The 22,917-nt window shown below is 36.5% G+C and overlaps 3 protein-coding genes across 4 annotated transcripts; all 3 read left to right on the top strand.

The window, feature by feature from the left end:
• Nucleotides 1-4,949: 4,949 nt before the first annotated feature.
• LOC135678423 (transcription factor bHLH30-like) lies at nucleotides 4,950-7,567 on the top strand. 2 transcript variants are annotated; one of them, XM_065191233.1, is made up of 3 exons: nucleotides 4,950-5,412; nucleotides 5,493-6,206; nucleotides 6,863-7,567. In XM_065191233.1, exons 2-3 carry the CDS (start codon nucleotides 5,670-5,672, stop codon nucleotides 7,325-7,327), a joined length of 1,002 nt encoding a protein of 333 aa, XP_065047305.1. In that variant the 5' UTR covers nucleotides 4,950-5,412; nucleotides 5,493-5,669; the 3' UTR covers nucleotides 7,328-7,567. The 2 variants fall into 2 exon arrangements, with proteins under 2 accessions (XP_065047305.1, XP_065047304.1); XM_065191232.1 differs by having other exon boundaries at nucleotides 4,950-6,206.
• A 1,602-nt stretch (nucleotides 7,568-9,169) lies between these two features.
• On the top strand, nucleotides 9,170-16,268 carry LOC135678422 (thylakoid lumenal 29 kDa protein, chloroplastic-like). The gene is made up of 11 exons (XM_065191230.1): nucleotides 9,170-9,370; nucleotides 9,539-9,646; nucleotides 10,356-10,440; nucleotides 10,533-10,567; nucleotides 10,687-10,752; nucleotides 10,860-10,900; nucleotides 11,027-11,157; nucleotides 11,856-11,962; nucleotides 14,375-14,512; nucleotides 15,214-15,348; nucleotides 15,980-16,268. Exons 1-11 carry the CDS (start codon nucleotides 9,272-9,274, stop codon nucleotides 16,088-16,090), a joined length of 1,056 nt encoding a protein of 351 aa, XP_065047302.1. The 5' UTR covers nucleotides 9,170-9,271; the 3' UTR covers nucleotides 16,091-16,268.
• Nucleotides 16,269-16,418: 150 nt separating this feature from the next.
• On the top strand, nucleotides 16,419-22,180 carry LOC103990394 (probable folate-biopterin transporter 7). The gene is made up of 2 exons (XM_009409512.3): nucleotides 16,419-17,011; nucleotides 20,247-22,180. Exons 1-2 carry the CDS (start codon nucleotides 16,759-16,761, stop codon nucleotides 21,293-21,295), a joined length of 1,302 nt encoding a protein of 433 aa, XP_009407787.2. The 5' UTR covers nucleotides 16,419-16,758; the 3' UTR covers nucleotides 21,296-22,180.
• Nucleotides 22,181-22,917: the final 737 nt, after the last annotated feature.

Here is a 22,917-nt window from a genome sequence, read left to right as displayed (position 1 = left end):
ACTATGCATCTCTAGGATACCACATTTTCGGGGCACAAACCAATCTTCACTAGTCTTTAACAATGCCTTGTCATCCTTTAGTATTCTTCTAATGAATTGTCCTATAAATCAAGAACTGGTGATTACAATAGTCTCCCCATCACTCTTGTCCATTGATGGTTTCTTCTCCACCATGATCTCTTTAGAAGCATACACTCAAACTAAACTACAATCCAGACATCTTGACCTAGTGTCCCACTCAAGTAACACATCTTCTTGTTTACCTATGTGACTATCGCTGCTATTCCACCATTGCATCCTTTCATGAACCTCACATTTTCTGTGATTCTTTTTTTAAGCTCTCTTTGGCAGTTAACTACGATAAAAGAACTAGAGGCTCTTATCAAAACTCAGACTAGGGAACCAGTTGATTTACTGAAGATAATTCTCCTAATAATGTGTAAGTGGGTCTACAAAATGAAGACTAGGGTCAATTGAGCGACATAAGTCCACTATGGTTGCTAAAGAATTTACACATGGTTATGGAATTGACTATGAGGAAAGATTTTCCTAGTAGCATGATAAACCTAGTTAAGAGCTTTCACAACTGTCGCTATATTGTGCCACTGACCACCACTCCATATTGATTTTAGAAATGCCTTTGTGCATGGTGATCTTTTTGAAGAAGTCTATAAGCATTCTCCTCTTGCATCCACCCGTACACCATATAAATTTTGAAGAATTTGTTGTGCTCTTTGTGGACTCAGACAAGCTTCTAATGCTTAGTTTTCAAACTTTAGCTCCACTATAAATTAGTTGGCTTCCTCTCTAATGCAAATGACCCTGCATTGTTCATTGACCAAACTTCCACATGCACCATTCTTTTGTTACTTTATGTTCATGATAAGATCTTCATCCAGAGTGATCTTTCAGAAGGCACTAATCCAAAGACCCTTGGTCCCTTTGGTCACTTTCTTCAGTTTGAAGTTTTATCTGATTCTGTTGGAATTAAACTTGTCAAGGTATCATAAAGATGTTCATTGTATCAAGAAGTGGAATACATTAAAGGCTTATAGAAGGATAAACCAAATTTACCATTGATTTTTGAAAGAGTCTCTTGGAAAAAAGTAATTCATGTTAAATATAATGAATGTAATGTATCTATATGAACTATATAAACTCAATGTGTTAGGTCATGAAACATATAGAGAGTTTTTGAGTGAAACATAGATTATTTTGTCTTGTTCTACTCTTTCTTTGTATGATAATTCTATCTCTTCTCCCTACATAGTTCAACATTTAGTATTAGAGCTCAGGTTAAGCTATAGCCTCTTTCTCAAGCACCATCCAACTCCAAATCCCTAGAGTGACAAAAGAAAATTATGATATATGATGCATCCAAATGAAGGTTCCTCTAGGCTCCCAAGATGTATAAGAGTTTGTACAAGATGAATTTGTTGAACCAAGTGCAGTAAAAGAAGGACCAACGAATGCAAAAACAAGAAAATAACCCAAGGAAGAAGGGAAAAAAAGCTTTGTTCACAATTTACCAAAGGCTTGATGCTATAATGTTTGAGATCATCTCTCCAACAAATAATTCAAAAGAGGCTTAGGAAATGTTTAAGAAAACATTCAGTGGTGTGAATAAGGTAAAAGCTTCATCTACAATTTTTATGAGCTAAGTTAAAAAAATTACAGTAAGGTACTTCTGAATCTATTTTTGATTACTTCTCAAAAATCACTTCTATTGTTTATTAAATGAGATAAAATGATAAACAAATAAGTGATCAAAGAGTAGTAGAAAAAATACTAAGATATCTAGATCCAAAGTTTGATTTTATTGTTATAGCGATTGAAGATTCAAAAAATTTAGAACAAATATCATTAAAACAAGGGTTCTTTTCAAGTTTATGACAAAGGCTTACAAAAAGAGGAGAAGAAAATCTATAAAGCATGCATTACAAACCAAGCTTCCTCTTGAAAATAAAAGTGAATCAAAATCTCAAAGAGGAAGAGGTCATGGACAAGAAGGAAAAGGTGGCAGAAATTAAACCAATCAAGAATCTCAAAACAATAAAGGTGACGGAAAAAATTCTAGCCAAAGAGACCGAGGTTATGGTTGAGGATGTGGCCGAAGCCGTGGAAGAAATTCTAATATGAAATACAATGTTATGCTGGCCAAAACTCTCTTATTTGTTTCATGACCCAACACATGAGGTTTATACAGTGCCCAAAGATATATTACATTCATTATATTTAATATGAATCACTATTTTTCAAAAATTCTTTCAAGAACCAATAGTCAATTTGATTTATCTTTCTATAGGTCTTTAATGTATTTCATCTCTTGATACAATGAACATACCTTGATAAGTTTAGTTTCAACATTCTCTCCCTTTAAACTTGGAGATGAAACAAGTTTAAGGAGGGGAGAATATTAGAATTAAACTTGTCAATGTATCATAAAGATGTTCATTGTATCAAGAAGTGAAATACATTAAAGACCTATAAAAGGATAAACCAAATTGATTATTGGTTCCTGAAAGAGTCTCTTGGAAAAGAGTGATTCATATTAAATGTAATGAATGTCATATATCTATGGGGACTATATAAACCGAGTCATAAAACATATAAAAGTTTTTGAGTGAAACATAGATTGTTTTGCCTTGTCCTACTCTTCCTTCGTGTGATAGCTCTATATCTTCTCCCTACGTAGTTCAATAGGTTCTGCTGAATGTTATCTTTCTCAAACAAATTATGCATCAAATCTCTTATCCAAGGTTGGATTGACTGGTTGATAGACTGTTGATTTTCTTCTTAATGTTATTCCAAACTTCATGCTACTGGTGGACAGCCGCTTCATGTTCCTACATACACTTCATTGTTAGTTAGTTGGCAATCATGTTTATCTTCCAGAGATCTGATATGCAGTTCATCTTGTCAGCCAATATATGTTATATATCGTTCTATACATATTGCTGCAGTCCTCCATATTTTGAGATATATCAAAGGCACTTTCTTTTGTGACTAACATTGTTCATTCAATTCTCATTCAGAGCTGCAAGCATATCCTATTGCTGGTTGAATAGGTGATCAAACACATAATATGTCTACTAATAGGTATTGATTTCTTTTTTTCTTGGAGAATCTCATTTGTTGGTGTCGCAAAAGGCAAATCTGGTACTCAATTTAGCACTGAGGCTGCATATTGTGCCATAGCTGATACCACAACTTTTGGCTCCGATGGTTGCTTTACAATACCAGCTCAAGTTTGAGGGGGGATATTAATGTGAATAATTCTCTCAATCCAGAGAGTCAAGAGATGATTTTTCGCTCAGTCATGGCTGATTTTTCTCCATCAATTGTAATATAGTTGCCCTTTTTGTACCACCCTAGAGCCTATACAAAGGCCTCATGGTACAAGCTTCTCTTCTTTCACTCTCTCTTAGTTTACACCTGCAATGTGTCCAAAATTGAGACACTGAGAATAGCAGGACTTTTAGCAAACGCAAGTGAGTCCTCCAAAAGTTGTCTGCTTTTACCACTAGAGTGTATCCTACATCAAAAAGCAACAACCTGCAAGCAAAACACATACACCATGTCTTCTCACATCATAATAGATTAATCTAACCACTTCCTCATCCAACAACGACACTACTAAAAGTTCCATTAGAGGCTTAACTTTCAACATGCTGGTCCTCCTGTAGTATCTATTCTATGAGAAGTAAAGTGTCTTAGTGTCATGCTGTTTGCTGGCAACTTTGTTACGATCAAAGTCATACCATCGTAATTAGCTTGAAAAGGGTGCATTTAACCTCGACAGGCAAGAAGACAAATAACAAATAACCTATCGAACCCTCTATGAACATGTGCTTGATCTTTCTCCAATAAGTACATCTAGAACAGGAATTTCTTTCACGACTTCTTCGATGGCACTTAGTCTCCACTAAAGCAAAACAAAGTCAACTTCATTGTCATCTGTCAAGATTGCACATAGGTACATGCAGGTATGGGTCTCCTCACCAAGAATTAAAATGGGAATCCAAAACAGGTAATGTGTCATGTATCATGACCAAAAAATGGATGAAAACAGAAAATAAGAAGGACATACCTCTTCCTCTTACTCTCCTTCGTCTTCTCCTTCCCGGCCATTCTTCCCTCGACTACTCGGCGAGGGTTAGGTCGTGAGTCGGAAGACGCAGAATGTGTTCTTTTTACATTAAGGCCCTTTGCATCTTTATATTTTACATTAAGTCAGCACAACAGATTTGATATAAAGGGTAAATATAAAGGATAAATAAAGATGTTTATAGTGCGTCAGAAGATTACTTGACTATTGATGGCTGATGTGAGATCAATGAGGGGGTCAATCGACCTGGCTTTGCAAAATTCAAATGATAAGATAATATATTAAATATTTCGAATAAGATGGAGTATTCATTAAATTGATATTATTAGTTTTGTTGACTTATTATGTTTTGTTAGATTATTAAAAATTAAGGTGAAGGAAATTCACTTTGGACAATTCTTGAATTTAATTTCATTAAAAATTTTATGATTGGGTTTTCCATGAAGACATGCTTTGAGTTTTCTCTGTAATATTTGCGAAAAAAAAGGACATATTAATAAGTATATTGTATCGCGTGAGTACGAATTGAACCTCACATGCGAAACATGAACTTGGCCAGACTCGACCAAGTTGGGAGCGCAATTGATGTCACATGCGCGTGGCACTGACATCATCATTTGTCCTTTTCCTTCTTCGCATCGGTGGGTGGTGGTGGTGTTGCCCGTGCCGCGGTGGACGCATCATTCTCCTTCTCTAAGAAAAGATGGAAGCAAGAGAAGCAGCAAAAGGTATACAAGAATAAAAGCTAAAGGACGGGGGACCAAATCGAGGGCATGTGCTCGATCTTCTAAGAGGTGAATACCTCCCCAGTCTACAGCGGCGTATGAACACCGTGCTTGCAGTCCAACAGTTCATGGCTTGCCGTCTTGATGCTTCCAACGGCGTAGTTCCTCTACTCGGTACTGTAAACAGATGATGGACGCAACCACGGCGTGATCAGCTAAGTCAGAGAGGGAGAGGGAGAGAGAGAGAGAGAGAGAGGAAGTGCGCTCCAAAACACAATCATTGCGTTGTTTTGTGGGAGGGGAGGGCGTGGAACTGGGAAAGTAAAGCAGGCGCAGGCAGACAGAACGTGGGCCTTGACTGAGTCAGAAGGACTGTCATTATACTACCTTCAATGGCTGTTCCAATTCTTTATAGCTACCATCTTTTTGAACTCCTCAGGCCTGGTCGGTTCTAATTCCATCGCCGCACCTCCGCTTTTCTCTCTTGTCTCCGTAGCACAGTTGCCGGGCAGCGTAATTATTTATCCAACAGGAAGGTTGCAGGTTTGCTCTAGAAAGATGAAAGCTCTTATTATATAGGTGAGAAAAGTAGTGTAGGAGATAGTGCCGTAAATGAACTGTATGCTCCTGGCTGAGGCTTCCGCACTATCTTCCCACAGGGAGGAGTCGTCCAAGGTAAAGCGTGGAGGAGAAAGATTTTAAGGGGAGGGGAGGAGATGGCAAGGTCGTGGCCGTGATCGATCGATCCAGAAAGCTATCTTTGTGGACGCAAGAGGTCAAAGAATAGAGAGAGGGAAGGAAGAAGTGCCGGCACTCGATTTGCTGAAGATCCAGGAATGGAGAATCAAATAGAAATCCCTTACCATATGGTTCATGGCTGCGGAGGAGGTGAAGAACACTTCTTTCCAGGAGGAGATGGAAGCGTTGTTTCTGCTGCTATTAATCCTACCTTGCCATGGTGTCTTCCTTCGATTCACTCTTTCGGCGAAACCCATCATCAGTTCTCACATAGCAATCCTGGACTGGATCAACAACTCATATGCCCCGATCTGCCTCCCTTTGCCCCTCCTTTGTATGCGGATATGTACAATAGCAGGAGGACCTTGAGTGGCTTGCAATTCCCTTCGGATTCGCCCGGATTAATGGCTGGTGCTACTGTGGGCTTACATAGATTTCTACGAGCAGAAGGGTCGGCTTCTTCGTCTCTCTTTGGGACCATTCATGAAGAATTGGAGAAGCTGACTGCCCAGGAAATCATGGAAGCCAAGGCTTTTGCTGCATCCAAGAGCCATAGCGAGGCCGAGCGCAGGCGTCGGGAGCGCATCAATGGTCATCTTGCTAAGCTGCGCAGCATGCTCCCAAACACCACCAAGGTAACAAGTCAAGCACATTCAATGTCTCATATCCACATACCATCCATAAACCATAGCGCAAAAGATCATTGGTAGTATAATGAGACAAGGAGTGCAATCAACACCTTATTTTTCTCATTTACAAAGCTACTACTGGTTAGTTGTGGAAGGAAGGAGGTGAGAGTCAAGTAAACACTAGGGTAAGCGAGAAAAACAAAGGGACAAAGTTGTATAAAAAGCTTCTGTGGGAATGATGTTGCAGAGAATGCACAGTATACTACTAAGAAAGACAAACATGCGCACTCCTGTCAGAAGCCAGTAGAAAGTTTAAGTAAAAGCAGCCCTAACATGCAGCAGCAGCAGCTTTATCTTCTTGCCTACAGTTTTCCTTTCATACTTTCAAATGGAAAGTGGAAACAAACATGCACGCGAGCGTCCTAGGTCAAAACTTAGCACTCACACAAGTAATACAAGAAGAACCAGTAGACCAGAAACAGCAATTGCTGCACTTTTGCTGCAATCGCACTTAGGGTTTTTGATGTTCCCTTATGATCTCTTTCTTCTTCCATTTGTTGCTTCGTAGTCAAGCTATTAACTCGTGCTCCATCTCATCGATATTTTTCCTCTTCCGACTTCAATCGCTTGTGGTCTACTTCTAACTCCTCTCATATTTTCAGACGGATAAAGCATCATTGCTAGCCGAGGTCATCCAGCACGTGAAGGAACTGAAACGGCAGACGTCAGAGATCGCAGAAGAGAGCCCGCTGCCTTCTGAAGACGACGAGCTCACCGTCGACTCCATATGCGACGATGACGGCAAGTTCATCGTCAGGGCGTCTTTGTGTTGCGACGACCGCCCTGACCTACTTCCGGATCTCACCAGCGCCCTGAAAAGACTAAAGCTTCGCATCCTCAAGGCGGAGATCACCACCGTCGGTGGCCGCGTGAAGAACGTCCTCGTCATCACCGAGGAGCACAACGCCAATGGTTACGACGACCAGCAGGAATTGGTAGCAGCCATCGAGGATGCCTTAAAGGCAGTCGTGGAGCAGACAGCAGAGCACGATCTATCCTCATCCGGTGGAACAAAACGGCAGCGGACGACAAGCTTGCTTAGTGCAGTCGAACACAGCTCCATTTAGCACAAGATCAAGAACATGCACGTAGAAATTTATAGCTCATTATAGTCATGGTCAGCGACATAAGCTATCAGTAGTGTGATTTGGTGTGTATTTTAACCTGATGGGGGAAATCTACTCGAGTTTTTCTGGGATTTGCACCTCAGAGGACTGGTATCTTTTTTTAGCCAGGAGTAGGGTTGGGGTGAATTTATCTTGTCTTTTAGAAGATTTATATGTATGATAAATTAATGCTTTGGTCCTTCTTTGTCTCACTCCAACAGATTCACCTTATATTTTGCTTGGCTCTCTCTCTATATATGTATGATTAGGGAGAGAATTATATGATCGAGGCTGATCAAAGTTGCTCCACTAAAATGTTGTGTTATATTTGAAGAAATGGTTTACTAGTTCTCCATTTCCAAAACTTTGGGGTTTGTGATCTACTTGAGTGGTTGAGGTGGGACTTGGTGTGTTGAGCGAATCTAGTTGTGCTGGGTTCATCTTGGATCTTTGTGAAAGTGTTTCGAAGTAAAGAAGTTGAATAAATTATAGTTATGTTTAGTATCTTGATCTTTACATTTTTAAAAGTTATATTGATATCCCTCTAATTATAAAAGTAAAATAAATAGATTCATTTATCTTATCATCATCGGTTTTACTAATAAAACATGAAAACAAAATGTAAAAAGATAATTTTAACATTCCAGATTGCAGATAGTTTTGGTGGTGATGAATGACGACATTGTTGAGGGCTGTGGGTGGCTGTTGTGAATGAGGAAAACGACAATGAGAGATAAAGGTTGTTCTGCATATACGTAACACAAATGCAGAGTGATGCCACTCAGCAACTGTATCAATGTCGACATAGATACAAAGCGACAAAAAAGCTAATTGACAATTGTGCTGTTGTTATCGTATATGCAAAGTGACTTTCATCTTTTGTTATCGTTTTTTTCATCCACAATAGTTACTCGTGACCCCCCAATAACACCGTTGTCCGTCACCATTGACATCGTTCATCATTATTAATTGAAATATTAAAATTATTTTTTTATCATTTGTTTTCATATTTTCGTTGATAAGACTAGCGATATTAGAATAAATAAGCTTAGATATTTTACTTTTATAATTATAAAAATAATAATATAATTTTTTAAAATATATGAATCAAGATACTAAAAATAACTAACTATATAAGATAATATTATGTAATTAGCCCAAAAAAACATTGAAGGTGGTTATTTACGAGGGGAAATGATGTTATCTATCCAGATAGCTTCTATGCAAGAAAAGGGAACAAGAAGACCTTTAGTCCTGTAGTTCTTCAAATCATTTGAGAATGAGTCTGAGTTTATATACATTAACACACAACTTTCATCAATGTTTGGTTCCTAAAAGTTTTTCTGCCATGCTTGAAATGCAAAATATACATCAACAGAACTATTGCTTCTTTTTCGGTCACCAAACTTATTTATTAGAAAATATTTATAGGTGACGAGAGATTAAAAAAAGAACTAAAAGAATAATTCTACATTAGTAAATATTGAGAGAGTCGATGATATATTTTGAGTTTGCGATTGAACTGATAATGATTGAACTGTACATGAATAAAATGTTAGGAAATACTCAGTTCATGTGTGATAAGATTAAAACTAAATTATTTTATAGATCGATATTGGTAAATATTGAAAGATCTTAGTGATATATTGAGTTTGAATTGATATTTGATTTGATTTATATTAATCTTGATTGACCCACCAATTTAGTAGCTTAAGTTTTTGATTTTTTTTAAGGCCCAATTATGAAGCCCGAGATGGAAACAGTTACCTATTTTGTCCGAAGGAGAGAAGATAGCAGATATTGCCGACTTAGAGATAACGCTTTGCAACCTGTCCACATAATACAATACCTCGCGCTCGCGCTCGCACCGATCCATCGGTTCCCGAGATCACATCAGTAAGAACGATGGCGGGAGTTTCGTTCCTCTCCACGCTTACATCGCTCCGTCTCCGTCCTCACTCGCCTCGGCCCTCTCTGGCCTTTGCCGCCCCCGAGATCTCCAGTGTACGCCTCACTTCGATTCCCTGTTACCACATCTTGACCTGTTATTTTGCTTTCTGTTATAATCATCATTTGAAGTTAGTTCGTCGACTGCATTCGATCTGTTTGCATTTTTTCGGTTTACCGCTTAATGGTAGATAATTATGCAGATGTTTATTTGTGCATAAGCAGGGCGTCGTCTGCTGCTACCGCAGAGCCGAAGACGCTGGTGAAGCCGATGAAAGATGCGTGTATCATAGGAGGGATGTTCTTAGATGCGTCGGCGCTGTCGTTGGCATGGTATTACCAGTTTCAACGATGTCTGATGACAATGTTTTCGCTATTCATCGATCTATTTTACTTCTCTTTCATCACCTTAAGTTTTTAACGTTTGGTTCGTAATGTGGAGTTCTCTGTTGCCCGCCTACGTTTTTATTGGTAGAAATGGGCAGAAAAGAAGTTTGAGCATGTAATGCTATTATAGGAATTTGTTAAAACCGTGTTTGTTAAATCATTGATTTGATTGTTTGTTTTTAATCCTTGATAGGAATATATTTCTAACTGGTTGATTTTCCATCTCTCAACATACGAAATTTAAGAGGGTCTAAGATCAGGGCGAAGATGAACAAACACCAAAAACAATATAGAATCCATGACAAGAAAAAATCCACATGCAATTTATCTCTATGCGTAGCTAAAAATTAAAGAGATTATAACAAAGCCAACATCTCTTAGTGTACAAAATTAAAAATGTGAAGATGATGCAGATAATAAAGCAAAATGGAACATCTGTTGTGATGTAATAAAGCAAAATGGAACATCTGTTGTGATGTTTAGGAGTGCAAAAATGTTCAAGCTTTTTACAAAATGACAGAATGTCCAGAATATGAGCTATACTTGGGCAAACTTAAGCTTGTATATCCCCTAATTTAACTTTGAAATAGTCCTCTGCGGTTTGAATTGATTGATTAATTATATAATGTTGATTTCTGCTAGTTGTGGTCATTAGGAACTGATTTCAAGCTCAGGATCACTAACAGGAGTGTCCAATGCTGCTGATCTGATACAGCGTAGACAACGTTCTGAGTTTCAGTGTAAGTACCAAAAGGCAATTACATTGTTGACTTCTTGGTTGAAGTATTGAAATTGTTTCAGTAACCAAATTCCCATTTTTTATATATATCAGCAAGTATCAAAGGAACTCTCTCAACAATGATAAAGGTAACCATAGCATAGGTTTTGTTATGATTCTTGCCATTGACGGTCTAAAATTGCTGGACAAATACCAATTCTGATTCTTTATATTCTGAAATGTTTAATATCTCTCACATTTTCTAAAGGGACAACCAGATCTTGTTCCATCCATACTTACGCTAGCACTAAATGATGCAATGACATATGACAAGGTTAGCTGACTTTGTGTTACTGGTCAACTGCATCAGAATGTTTTTGCTTACTTTACACATCAATTTGGCTGTGGAGGCAACTGACTTTTGAAAGTAAATGTATATAGGCTACAAAATCTGGGGGCCCAAATGGATCAATCCGTTTGAGGTAGATCTCTTTTGGTGATGTTGAAATTATCTCAATTATATATCTATTTAGTAGCCATATGTTATTCTTACATCAGATATCCTAACCATCTCTATCTCTTTGCTCTTTTTTTTAAATCTCTTGAAGTGCGGAACTAGGAAGACCTGAAAATAGTGGACTTTCTGCTGCTTTGGATCTCATAATGGAAGCAAAAAAGGGGATTGACACATATTCCAAAGGAGGGCCAATTTCATTTGCTGACCTCATCCAGTATGCCGGTAAGTTAAACTGTCCAATGTTGGCTTCTTGATCTTAAATCTATCTAATAATAGGAATTGTCTGCATGTTGTAATTTGATTTGCGTACAACTTCAAACCCTTCTCTGATGTAGAATGGGACACAACCATCCAAACTGCTAACCAAATTAAGAATCACCAACTCCTGGTCCTAATATCATTGGGACCTAAATGAAATCAATTTTTAAATGACAACTCAATATGAAATTTTGAATGCAATTTTTAAGTTTTCCAAGCAATAAATATTACTAGGTCTTAAAACAAATTAAGTTTCTGGTCAATGTATACTCTCTTGGTGGTATTTCTAGACATTACATCATTTCATCTAATATTATCAAAATGGAACAGTGATTGTCTTAGTAGGTCTTAAAACAAATTAAGTTTCTGGTCAATGTATACTCTCTTGGTAGTAATTTCTCTTAGTAAAAATTGGAACAGTGATACATGCTTCTGATATATTACCTAGTCTCATATGTGGAGTTATAGATTGTTCTAGCATCCAGCGCTGATGGTGTTACATAAGCTTGTCTTTTAGCTTTCAATTTGGATTGGTGAAAAATGAAATGAACTGTTATTTTTGTTGACTTTTCTTCATATTTCATAGTTTAAGAGTTGGCATTTAGTTTGCTATTTATTTAGAATGGACATTAATTTAACTCTGTTCAACTTTATGAATATAGCCCAAGCATCAATCAAGAAAACATTCCTTGATTCTGCAATCCAGAAATGTGGTGGAAAGGAAGACAAAGGAAAACTACTATACACAGCATATGGCTCAAACGGTCAGGTTGGTTCCACAACTAAAGTTTAATTTTGTGATTTAGATCAGGCCGTCTAGGTGATACTGCTATGTACAGTATATGGTTCAAATGGTCAGGTTAATTCATTAATCAAAGTTCAATTTTGTGGATGAGCAAGGATTTAAATTCTGATCCAATACTGGTTTTGCTAATCGATCAGTCTTGTAAAATACTGCTATGCCAAGACACTGAACTATGTACCAACTTACCATCAGGTATCACCAGAAAATAATAATAAAGTGTAAATTATTGATAATTATTGACCTATATGGTTTAGTGCTGGTCCTTGGTCGAACTAAAAATTGTTGGTACATGCCAATGCAACTTGTATTTGAATTCTTAAGCGTATTTGATTATTCTTACCTGAAGTGAAGCTAATAACAAAAAGTTCAAATCCTAAAGCTGTGATCAATGCCCCTAGTGTCCAAAGTTGATTAAGATATTGTTGACTTATCTTTTGTCATCTATTGAAAAAAAATTCTAATGTTTCTTTTGCAAAGTGTAAGCCATTCTATTCAATGTCAATAGGACAGTATACCAGAGTTGTAGACAATTAACAAACAGTCAATCCATTCTGACCAAAACAACAAGAAATTAGCTACTTTCTATCTCTTAACTCCTATACAGTCATTTATTGGAAGTTATATCCATATTCCATAGGCAAATTTTATAGACCTACCCCATTACTGTCTGCATGAAAGATCTTCTGATTATCCTCTTTATAAAAGAATGCTATTCCGATATTCTCTGTGACATTTCTACAATCTTCTTGACATCAGAAATCTACTTCTGGAATATCCTGTTCCTTTCAATCCACAAATGATCGACATCTTTCTTCAGTTGAACCTGCAATGCTTTATCTTTACTGTGATCTGCAAACCACTCGGTTTGTTGTTCATGTCCATAAATTGTTGTCCCATCTTACCAAGCTACAAAATTCATTTCCAAATTTTTGGAGTAACAGATCATCTGATAAATAAATTCTCTAAAGATTGCAGAATACGATACTAAAATGGCTTATCTTGAAACAATAACTTGTCCAACACTGCTGACCACAACATAGATGCATGCCTGAGCACTCTGTGCTTAAATCCAAATCATATTAAGCCAATTTACAAGGTTTTTCTTTCAATAATGGTTCCATGTCTTATTGATGCTAAATCATAACAATAGTAACTGCACTTTTGCCATCGGTCTTATGGATTTGACTTGTTTTAAATGTTGGTAAGAACTGCCTTACATTAACTATCAGGTCCAATACTATCGCCTTCAAACTCATTCTAGTTTGATACACAACCTCCCTGCTAATCCTGTTAATGAGTGGGCCAAATTCAATCCAATGGTCATGAAAAAAATGAAACTAATTTTCATTTCCAATCTGATATCCAAACAATTTGCAAACCTCATTTCTTAAATAAATTAACTTTCTCAGAATAAAATATCCTAATATTTCTGCTATAATTTTTTTCCTCCCTTACCTACGGTATCACATTGTGATGCACAATCTTGATATGTTGTAGGTGTAAGTCTACTATGTTTTTTTGCCTGTTATTGGTTTACAACATATATGTAACTTGTAGAGTTGATGCTCCTGTAGAAATCTGAAAACTTGTTTGTCGTCAAGGACTAATGTTAGGGACCACTGTCTTGTACTCTATACTAGTTCTAGGATTATAGTAAAATCTTCAGTGAGCAGATCATTTGGATCAAAATATATTTCTAGACATTAGTCTGAGACAATTGAATATGAATTTTCATAATCATTGTAACAAATATCAATTTCTCTTTCTCATATAGAGTAACATCTGGCAATTGGTTGAGTGCTAGCTGATTTAGATAGCACAGGTTGCATGTTCTAGATGTCACTTATTTAGGGATTTTAACATTCCGTTTTGGATATATTTCCATTATCTTAGAAGGTATGATTTATAGAACCGGCTCATACATTAAACCATATCTCAAGTTTTTAATTCAGGAACAATGCATTCTTCTTTATTGGGAATGGGGGCTAGGGTCCACGTGTGGAACTCCTAGAGATATTTTCCTTGCTTGACCATCTATATGGTAGCACAATTATAGTAACATAATTCTAGAGGCGATAAGCATGAGAACTGATAAAATTTTTCTTTTAATCTTTTTTTTGTTCTGGTGACACATCATTCATGATGAAGATTTCCACAAATGACTTACCAGCATCTGCCGTTCCAACATGCAGTGGGCATGTGGGCACTGCTAATATTTGAATCTTGGTTATAATTTTGTTTTCATCATCAACTAGTATAACTTTTTATGATTATTTTCTTCTCTTATATTGAGTTTCTAGGTATCTCTCTTGGTAACCTTCCTGGACTAGTAATGTTATTAACTTTTTCTTTTCTTGTTCTCTCCCATGGAAACAGTGGGGCTTGTTTGACAAACAATTTGGGCGTCAGGATGCTGAAGCTCCTGATCCAGAAGGAAGGATCCCTCAGTGGAACAAGGCTTCTGTCCAGGAAATGAAAGCAAAGTTCACTGCTATTGGCCTCGGTCCTCGCCAGGTACCTCCCAACCATTTCATCTTTCCGATTGCTATTATTAACTATGGATCATGGTTTTCTCTCAGATAATTGTCAAATCTCAAAAATAAGTAAATTGAGATGGTATTTAGTATTTACTAGCATCACATGCATGTCAGAAATATTTCAAAACTGAGTGCACCTGTGGAAACCTTTTTTTATAATATACAAGTAATTGATGTCTTATTACTGCTACAGTGTAGTAACGTGTGCCAGATTTTTTCATATAGTTTGTGTTTATGCCATGTCCTTCAGAACCAGGAAGCTTTGTCAAGTTAGAACTTACTTTTGTCTGCGTATTATTTATTTAATTATCCAACGAGCAGTATTTTAGTGCTCCAATCTACTAAGACAACAAACATATAAATTCATCTTTGATTCATAATATATACTGTTCAAATGGCTACAACATTTTTCTTTCTTTTAATAGGAGAATTCTTTTGAAAATTGAATATACTGAAGTCAAATTATGCAAAACTCTTCTGGGGTTCCTTTAATGTTTTCTTTCATCCAGAAACTAGCTTTACAATGCTTCAATCAAAGCTTTGAAATGCATAAATTATGAAGCTCTTATTTCACATAATGTTTACATTATTACTTTAATCCAACTACTATTATATAAATTATGATTTAGTTGGATCTAGTACGCTGTCATGTTCTTATGGATTGGTTACTTTTTTCAGCTGGCAGTGATGTCTGCGTTTCTTGGTCCTGATCAGTTGGCAACAGAGAACCTTTTGTCATCTGATCCTGAAGTCCGTCCTTGGGTTGAGAAGTATCAACGTAGCCGAGAAACTATATCCCAGACAGATTATGAGGTGATGATCATTCAGAAAATAATATCTGGACTGCTTCTTTTCTTAGCATTCACCAATTAAATATTTCATGCCTCTATAAGAAATCAAGTTAAGCTTCGAACTTCTCATGCAATAAAAATCAAAAGCTTTATGTTTAATTGGCATATTTTAAAAATTAGTGTATTATATTTTCCACTTTTTAAAAATCTGTTTTATTTTTTTATATGCTATAAAATTACTTGACATCATTCTGTTTTTATAGATATATACAATAGATGGTGGGGACTTGTAACATTGAAAATATAATTAGAAAAATTGCATGTTAGAAACTATTCTGAAGTCTTTATGCTGGTTTTCAGTATCCAAATGTCTTGAACATAAAAATTCAAAGAAAATATCAAAAATATAATTGGAAAAATTGCATGTTAGAAACTATTCTTAATTCTTTATGCTGGTTTTCAGCATCCAAATGCGTTGACGCTGTAATTTGCTAAGCTGGTTGCACACTATTTTATCTTGGAACTTCATATGTTCATTAAACCTGAAAAAAGAAAGAAACACTTCGATAGTCTGTCTACTTGTCACAGTTATGGATCTGTGTCCAATGTTCAAATGCTTCTTGTCATCTCTGATTTTGTACTGTTGACTGCAGGTTGATCTGATAACAACGCTCACAAAACTGAGTTCTCTTGGCCAGAAAATTGATTATGAAGCATACACTTACCCTGTGAAGAAGATCGAGTTAAGTAAATTAAAATTGTAACATACTTTTTGTTGTCTTCACTTTGTTGATTTCTCAGATCTGGTTATGTTGGTCCCATGTCTTGTTTCTGCTTGCACTGTTCCTGTCATTGAAGTTTTGAGGTTGTCCATCATCTGTAAAGGTTATCGAAAGACCCTCGTTGGAGGGAATGAAGAGTGAATGCATTTCCATTAAAATAGACTATTTTTTTACGTAATAATAAATTCTGCCAAATAATACATTTTATTCTACAATAATTTTTCCAGTTTGGGCTTTTTCTCATATATCCGTTTTCAAATATCTAAAATATCACTCTCAGAAATAATTTATATATAATATTATATTTATATATAATATTATTTATAATACTATATTTATATATAGTATTATAAATTTGATGGAAGGTTTACAAACTTTCAAATTTAATTTTGTTGATTCACACCACAACACCATAAATAATTTTTTTTGAGATTACAATCAAGTCGCGTGTTATACTTTTTAATTTCAGAAGCGTGATTGAGCATTGAAATTGATGTTATTTTTTTATTCCACGTGTCATCTGTCTAAACCGTCATTGTGCTTTTTGATTCCACGTTTCCTCACATCGACTTACGCTCTCCTCACTTTCGGTTCTTCCATCGACTTCCATAAATACTTTTGCTCAGAGCACGCACGAAAGGAAGTCGGAGATGGTGAAAGATGGGCGGCACAAGGCGTTGCGGAGGGTGGTGGGTTTGGGGTTCTGGGTGCAGGGGTTCCGGTGCTTCCCATGGATGGGCGTCAACTTTTTCCTCAAGGACGGCCTCGGCGTCGCCCCCTCTTCGTTGCAGATCCTCCAAAACTCCTCCAATCTTCCCATGGTCGCCAAGCCCCTCTACGGCATCCTCTCCGACGCCCTCTACCTCGCCGGCCAGCACCGCATCCCCTACGTCGCTATCGGAGGTGCTCTCTCTCTCTCTCTCTCTCTCTCTCTGCCTTTTATTTTTCCTTTTTTCCTTTTACCCTTTCTCTGTGAAACGGCGATTCTTGCTCCCTGTTGGATTCTTATCACAATTGGGACGGAGAACCCATCGAATTCTGTTGTTTCTGTAGAACACATCCGCTCCAATAGAGTTGGTGCCCTCTCACGACGCTTTCAGTTGTTTCTAGATCTTGCTGGGTGAGTTGTGTCGAAGCTAGACTGTGCGCCTTCTGTATCTTAAGTTAATTAGTTTAGGAATATTTTTTATATATAATAAGTTGTCTATGTTAATATATACCTATCAAAGTGAAAAAGGAAGTAAATGTAAAAAATATGCAAGAAATGAGATTTATTTTTAATTGAAGATTACCAATTTTGACTGAAGATTCATATTTAAAAAGATGAAAATCTATTAATGGAGACTATCATCAATAGATAAGATTACTTCTCAAATCAAATATTACCTTCTTCTTCTTCAAAAAAAAAAAAAGTTTGATTTGATGCGAATGTAATTTTTAAATTTCTCTAATTTCTTGTTTATTCTTGTATTTGAGACTATAAAAAGGGGTTAGAGCATTTTAATGCATCAATTAGAAATTAATCAACGAATTGAGTTCTTTTACCACATTATAAGTGAGTGGTGTGATGCCACAATTGTTTTTCATGTGGAATGATTCCATTATCCACATGCGAGACATGCAGAGGGGCAAAGCTTTTATCGTGAGAACTTTCTCCTTGAGCCAGATTGAGTCCGGATTATCCAAGTTTCTATAATTATTATCTTTTTTTTTCTCTTTTTATCTCTCTATCATCGAAAGAAATTCATTGTTACTCGTCCTATATCATATTGGTTTTAGAGCTTTTGGTCTAACTAAGATTTTCCTTCATCAAGGCTAATCCATATCTCAATTATATGAACTTAGGGTGAGTTCCTACCTAGCAGATATTTTTGTTAAATAAAATTAATTAGTTTAGGTCATATGCCAAAATCTATTCATTAAGGAGAAAAAGAAAACAAATTCATAAAAGATGAAAGAAATCATATTTGTTTTTGATTGAAGATTATCAATCTTGAACGAAGATTTGTCGTTAAAAAAATGAAAACCTAATGATCAAGAATATCATCATGAGATGAAGATTATGTCTCAAATAAAATCAAAAATATTATCTTCTTTAAAGAAAAAGAGGATATCACATATTTGATTTAATACAATTGAAAATGTTTTATTTGTTTTTTATTTTTGTACTTCAGCCTGTAAAAAGGGGTTAGAAAATTGCAATGCATCAATCAGAAATGAATCAATGAATTAAGTTCTTTTCCCACGTTGTGTGTGAGTGGTGCGATACCACAAGTTGCTTTTTCGATGGAATGATTCCATCATCCACATGCGAGATGTGCGGAGATGTGAGATCTTCATCCTGAGACCTTGAGCCAGAGCAAGTCTGGTAATTATCCAAGTTTTTTCTATTATCTTTCAATTATTATATCTGTTTTCTCTTTCTATCTCTCTTTCATCAAAAAGAAGTTCTCTGTTACTTGTCCTACATCATTACTCCTCACCTGATAGTTGCCATTTTAGTAGACATCTTAGGGAAATTTAACATGGTTCAGTGTTAGGATATGTGTAAACCCAAAAAGGGATAGAATTGTTTGAACTATTATTATCTTTGATAATCTTATTTAAAGTAACAACAGGAGGTGCAAGGAATTTGTGGAGGGGTTGGGAGTGAATTCTGCTAGCCAGCAGGGCTCATGGCAACTTGATTTAGCACAACATTTGTAAACGATTTTAATGTTTCATAAATGTAATTTTTTTTTGTAGTTTAGTTGTGCACATCAAGCATAAAAACTTAATTCAAGATCAATATTATTTAACTGATGTTTCATCATTTTAAGAGTTTTGATATTTTTAATTATGTAATTGTTTCCTATTGACGTCCCTCCACCTACCTAGCAGACATCACTAGCAGGATCATCCATTAATGGTACTCCACTAATCATTTTAAGCCAACCACATAGAAATTAAGAGTCTTCATTGGAATTTCTTGTTCGATCATATATACAGAAAGGGCCTTCTAAGTACTGTATTTACTTTTTATTAATACTAATCATGAACCTTCTACTCATTCATTACATGCTTAGCGGGACTAATGCATCAAAGGAGGTCCCCGTTAATCCCATCTCTAGCATCTCTTTTTTTTTTTTTTTTTGTCAGAGTAAAAGAACCAAGTAGTGTTCGATCAAACAGAGCATAATCATTTTCATTCTTTGTATGGAAAAGACAGTCATCCTTAATAATATGCATGTGTTATATGTTTAAGATCTGGAAATGTACCATATCCTTAGGACTAGATGTATGTATTTTAGTTCTTCCTCCATGCTTGACTTAAGTGACATAGTAGTAGAAACTAGAAAGAACTAGTCATCAATGATGTTGTCGTATATCAACCTCTCCTGTGGTTTAATCAAACAACAGCATTAGAACACATTCATTAGTTGGTAATTAGTGATTGTCATCAATAGGTTAAAATGTATCACATGATGGTAATTAGTTGATTTTTTTTTTTCCTATTTGCCATTAGGCCAGCTTATTGACTTTATTAGATGAGAAAAATTAACTAAATACCTGGTTCTTTTTGTTTCCTTGGGAATCATTTCTAATCTTTCATTCAACTTCAGCCTTTAAAACTTTTTAGGAACTTAGAATACTGGTGAACAAGAAATAAGCTAGCATTACAAATAATTGTAAAGTCCTATTAATTGAACTTTCTTAATTCAAGACTAAGCCACCTTCTTTTCACTAGGAGAAGAGAATTTTCATCAGATGCCATGTTTCTTCCTGATGTATACCTTGAATTTAATTTATTTATTTTTTCTGTTTTATTCCAGATTTCGAAGATGTGTTGCATTGTCAATTACTATTACTTGTTTCAAGGTGATAAAGTCAGTTTTTTCCAACTAATTTATGATACTTTTCCAAAGAGGGATTCTTAATATCGCATGAATGGTTCAAAGTGCCAGAATTCTTTTAGGAACATAACAGCTATTTGTGCCATGCTAAAGTTTTGTTGTCATCATTTGTGTTTATTTCAGCTAAGTTATGGTTAAGATTCTGCTGTGTGTGTGTGTGTGTATACATATATATATATATATATTCTTGAATATTTTTCTGTCTGTTCTGATGATGAATTTTGAAGTTACACTTTCGTCTGCAGCTATTTTGCAAGCAATCTCATGGCTGGCAATTGCTACATTACCTGGGACATCGCTTTCTATTGCCATGCTCACTCTCTTTCTCCTCCTTGGAAACCTTGGTGCCTCTATAGCAGAGGTTGCCAATGATGCCATTGTTGTGGAGGCTGGGAAGCAATTACATTCTCCATCACAATCAGGCCAACTTCAGTCCTTTGCATGGATGTTGGCTTCTCTTGGGGGCATCCTTGGAAACATCCTTGGTGGCATAGCCATCAAGGAGCTCTCTCCCAAAACTATGTTCCTGATCTTTGTAGTCCTCCTGGTTCTCCAATTCTTCATGACCATCACTGTTTCTGAGAGCTCCCTTAACCTTCCCAAAAAGATGAACCATTCATCAAGATTCTCTAGCATCTCAAAACAGATATCTGAGTTACATGTTGCTCTTTGCAATTCTGAGATCAGCCGTTTGATTGCGTGGTTCTCAACATCTTATGCTATGATTCCACTGCTGAATGGCACCATGTTCTTCTACCAAACCCAGCACCTAAATCTTGACTCTTCAATCATCGGCTTCTCCAAAGTCTTTGGCCAAGCAGCATTACTTGTTTGGAGTGTAGCCTACAACAAGCAGTTCAGGAAGTTTCCTGCAAAAAGAATTTTATGGGCATTGCAGGTTGCAATCGCCCTGTTTATGGTATCTGATGTCTTGTTTGTAAAAGGAATTTACCGAGATATCAGGATTGCGGACTCCATGTACGTGGTAATCATCTCAGGACTGCAAGAATCTCTGTTCCAGTTCAAGATTCTCCCTTTTAGTGTTCTCATGGCACAGATCTGTCCATCTGGGTGTGAGGGGTCAGTCATGGCATTTTCAATGTCAGCGGTGGCGCTTGCAACTATTATCAGTGGTTATCTTGGAGTGGCACTTGCCATATCTGTAGGTGTATCTGGTGCTGACTTCTCGGGGTTTTCAGTAGGCATCTTGATACAGGCAGCTTGCACAGTGCTGCCTCTCTGTTGGGCATCGTGGATCCCAGATGGCAGCAGGCCTGTCAAGAAAGAAGAGTAGGCTGTGTAAACATTTAATGCATTCCTTAATATTCTTTTGGGATGTCCTTCCGTGGAAGTATATTTACATCATAGAACAGCGGATGCAAGCTAGAGGCCAATGCTGGAAGCTCATCTTATTTTGTGCTTGAGGCCCTCGTGCTATGATTCCCTGACCTGTCTCAAGGCTGGAAAACTCTCAATTCTGTGAACGTGAACGTGTGTTGATGTGAATTGAAGCTTACAACTTTCTTGGTGCAAGAGGTTTTTGTCAAGACGTTTTTTGGTGAACCAACAAATGTTACTACTTTGATCAGTTCTATCATCTCAGCTAAATCATCAATGAGGAATGTTATTTGCTAGCGGATCCATCATCACTTACTCGCCGAGTTTCCTGCAGCGACATATGGTTTACAGCTACTATGTGTGGGATCTTCCATCACCGACGAAGGGAATTGTGCATCTTAAATCTCTTTTATTATGATGCCTTGGAAACAATGCTGCTTTATATTGTAAGAAAAGGGAATCCTGTTTGTCCACTACGACCATCTTCTCGTGACAGAGAAGTTTGTGCTCGAGTTATAAATGCCACAACGAGTGAAATACCACGTGCCTCCTGCCGGCCATGCACCAAAGCCCTCCTGCCTGCCTGCTTACCATCGTCCTCCCAGCCTCCTCATGGTGAGTGGCGACGAAGAAGTCGAGGGTTAGGCAGAGAGGAGGGAAGGGTTGCATGGACTTAACCAGACTTGTAGAGTCGTGAGACATTTTTATATTTTCCATTCGTAAAAGGTTATATTAGATGTAATTTTGCTTAGGCCTTAAAAGAACTTGTAACAGAGAATCAACTAATTCAGAAAATATGTCGCAGATAAGTTTTAATGTCTTGCAAAAGGTTATAGCTTTACTGAGTGTTGGGTATGTTGATAAGTTTTTATAGGTTTTACGTGTAAATTGGTATTGAGATGGTGAATGTTTTATTTCACATCGTAATCAGTAGAAAATAAATTATAATACGTAGAAAATTGAGTTATTTGAGGATAGTTTTGCCTATCTCTTTCTTGATTACCATTTTCAAACAAAAATATATAAAAATAAAAATATATATCGTCAAATAAATGTACAAGTAAATAAAATTAATGAACGGTTTATTGACAAAGGTGTTGTGTGCATGCCATGATCATATTCTCCTCTATTTAAGTTGATGTTATTATCGACACTTGCTAGTAGATTTTAATGATTATTTTTTTATGTCACAACGTCTTTTGGCTCGTAACTATTTTCATTTTGAAAAACTTTCAACTTGAGGTACCTCCCTCGACACGTGTAGTTCTTTGTACATGGATCTTATATTGGAGAATCAAGACTTGTCCTTCATTAATGTACATTGATCTTTCCCTTGATAAGTTTTGGAGGTCATCATCTTCTTAAAGTACTTTGCCATCATTAATGCACTTGCTAAATTGTGATCCTTCATTAATATAGCCCCCGTTATGCCTCATAAGCCCTGGTAATATGTTAAACCTATTACACAATTCACCCTCTTACAAATATACCCTTTCTATACCGAAAAGAAAGTTTTCATGCTCCATAATGCTAAATTTTGATCGCCTTGGGACGATGATGAATAGTCTATCATTTGTA

This window comes from Musa acuminata, chromosome BXJ1-7, assembly GCF_036884655.1.
Source record: "Musa acuminata AAA Group cultivar baxijiao chromosome BXJ1-7, Cavendish_Baxijiao_AAA, whole genome shotgun sequence".
Classification (NCBI taxonomy): domain Eukaryota; kingdom Viridiplantae; phylum Streptophyta; class Magnoliopsida; order Zingiberales; family Musaceae; genus Musa; species Musa acuminata.
Note: the sequence above shows the minus strand (reverse complement) of the source record. Positions and strands in the feature narration are given on the sequence as shown.

Excerpts from the sequence above, each read along its gene's own strand:
- LOC135678422 (XM_065191230.1), top strand. The coding sequence starts at position 9,272 with ATGGCGGGAGTTTCGTTCCTCTCCACGCTTACATCGCTCCGTCTCCGT. Across the intron at positions 9,647-10,355 it reads TCGGCGCTGTCGTTGGCATG|GAACTGATTTCAAGCTCAGG; the intron begins GTATTACCAGTT and ends TGTGGTCATTAG. Across the intron at positions 10,441-10,532 it reads ACAACGTTCTGAGTTTCAGT|CAAGTATCAAAGGAACTCTC; the intron begins GTAAGTACCAAA and ends TATATATATCAG.
- LOC135678423 (XM_065191233.1), top strand. The coding sequence starts at position 5,670 with ATGGAGAATCAAATAGAAATCCCTTACCATATGGTTCATGGCTGCGGA. Across the intron at positions 6,207-6,862 it reads TGCTCCCAAACACCACCAAG|ACGGATAAAGCATCATTGCT; the intron begins GTAACAAGTCAA and ends TCATATTTTCAG.
- LOC103990394 (XM_009409512.3), top strand. The coding sequence starts at position 16,759 with ATGGTGAAAGATGGGCGGCACAAGGCGTTGCGGAGGGTGGTGGGTTTG. Across the intron at positions 17,012-20,246 it reads CCCCTACGTCGCTATCGGAG|CTATTTTGCAAGCAATCTCA; the intron begins GTGCTCTCTCTC and ends TTTCGTCTGCAG.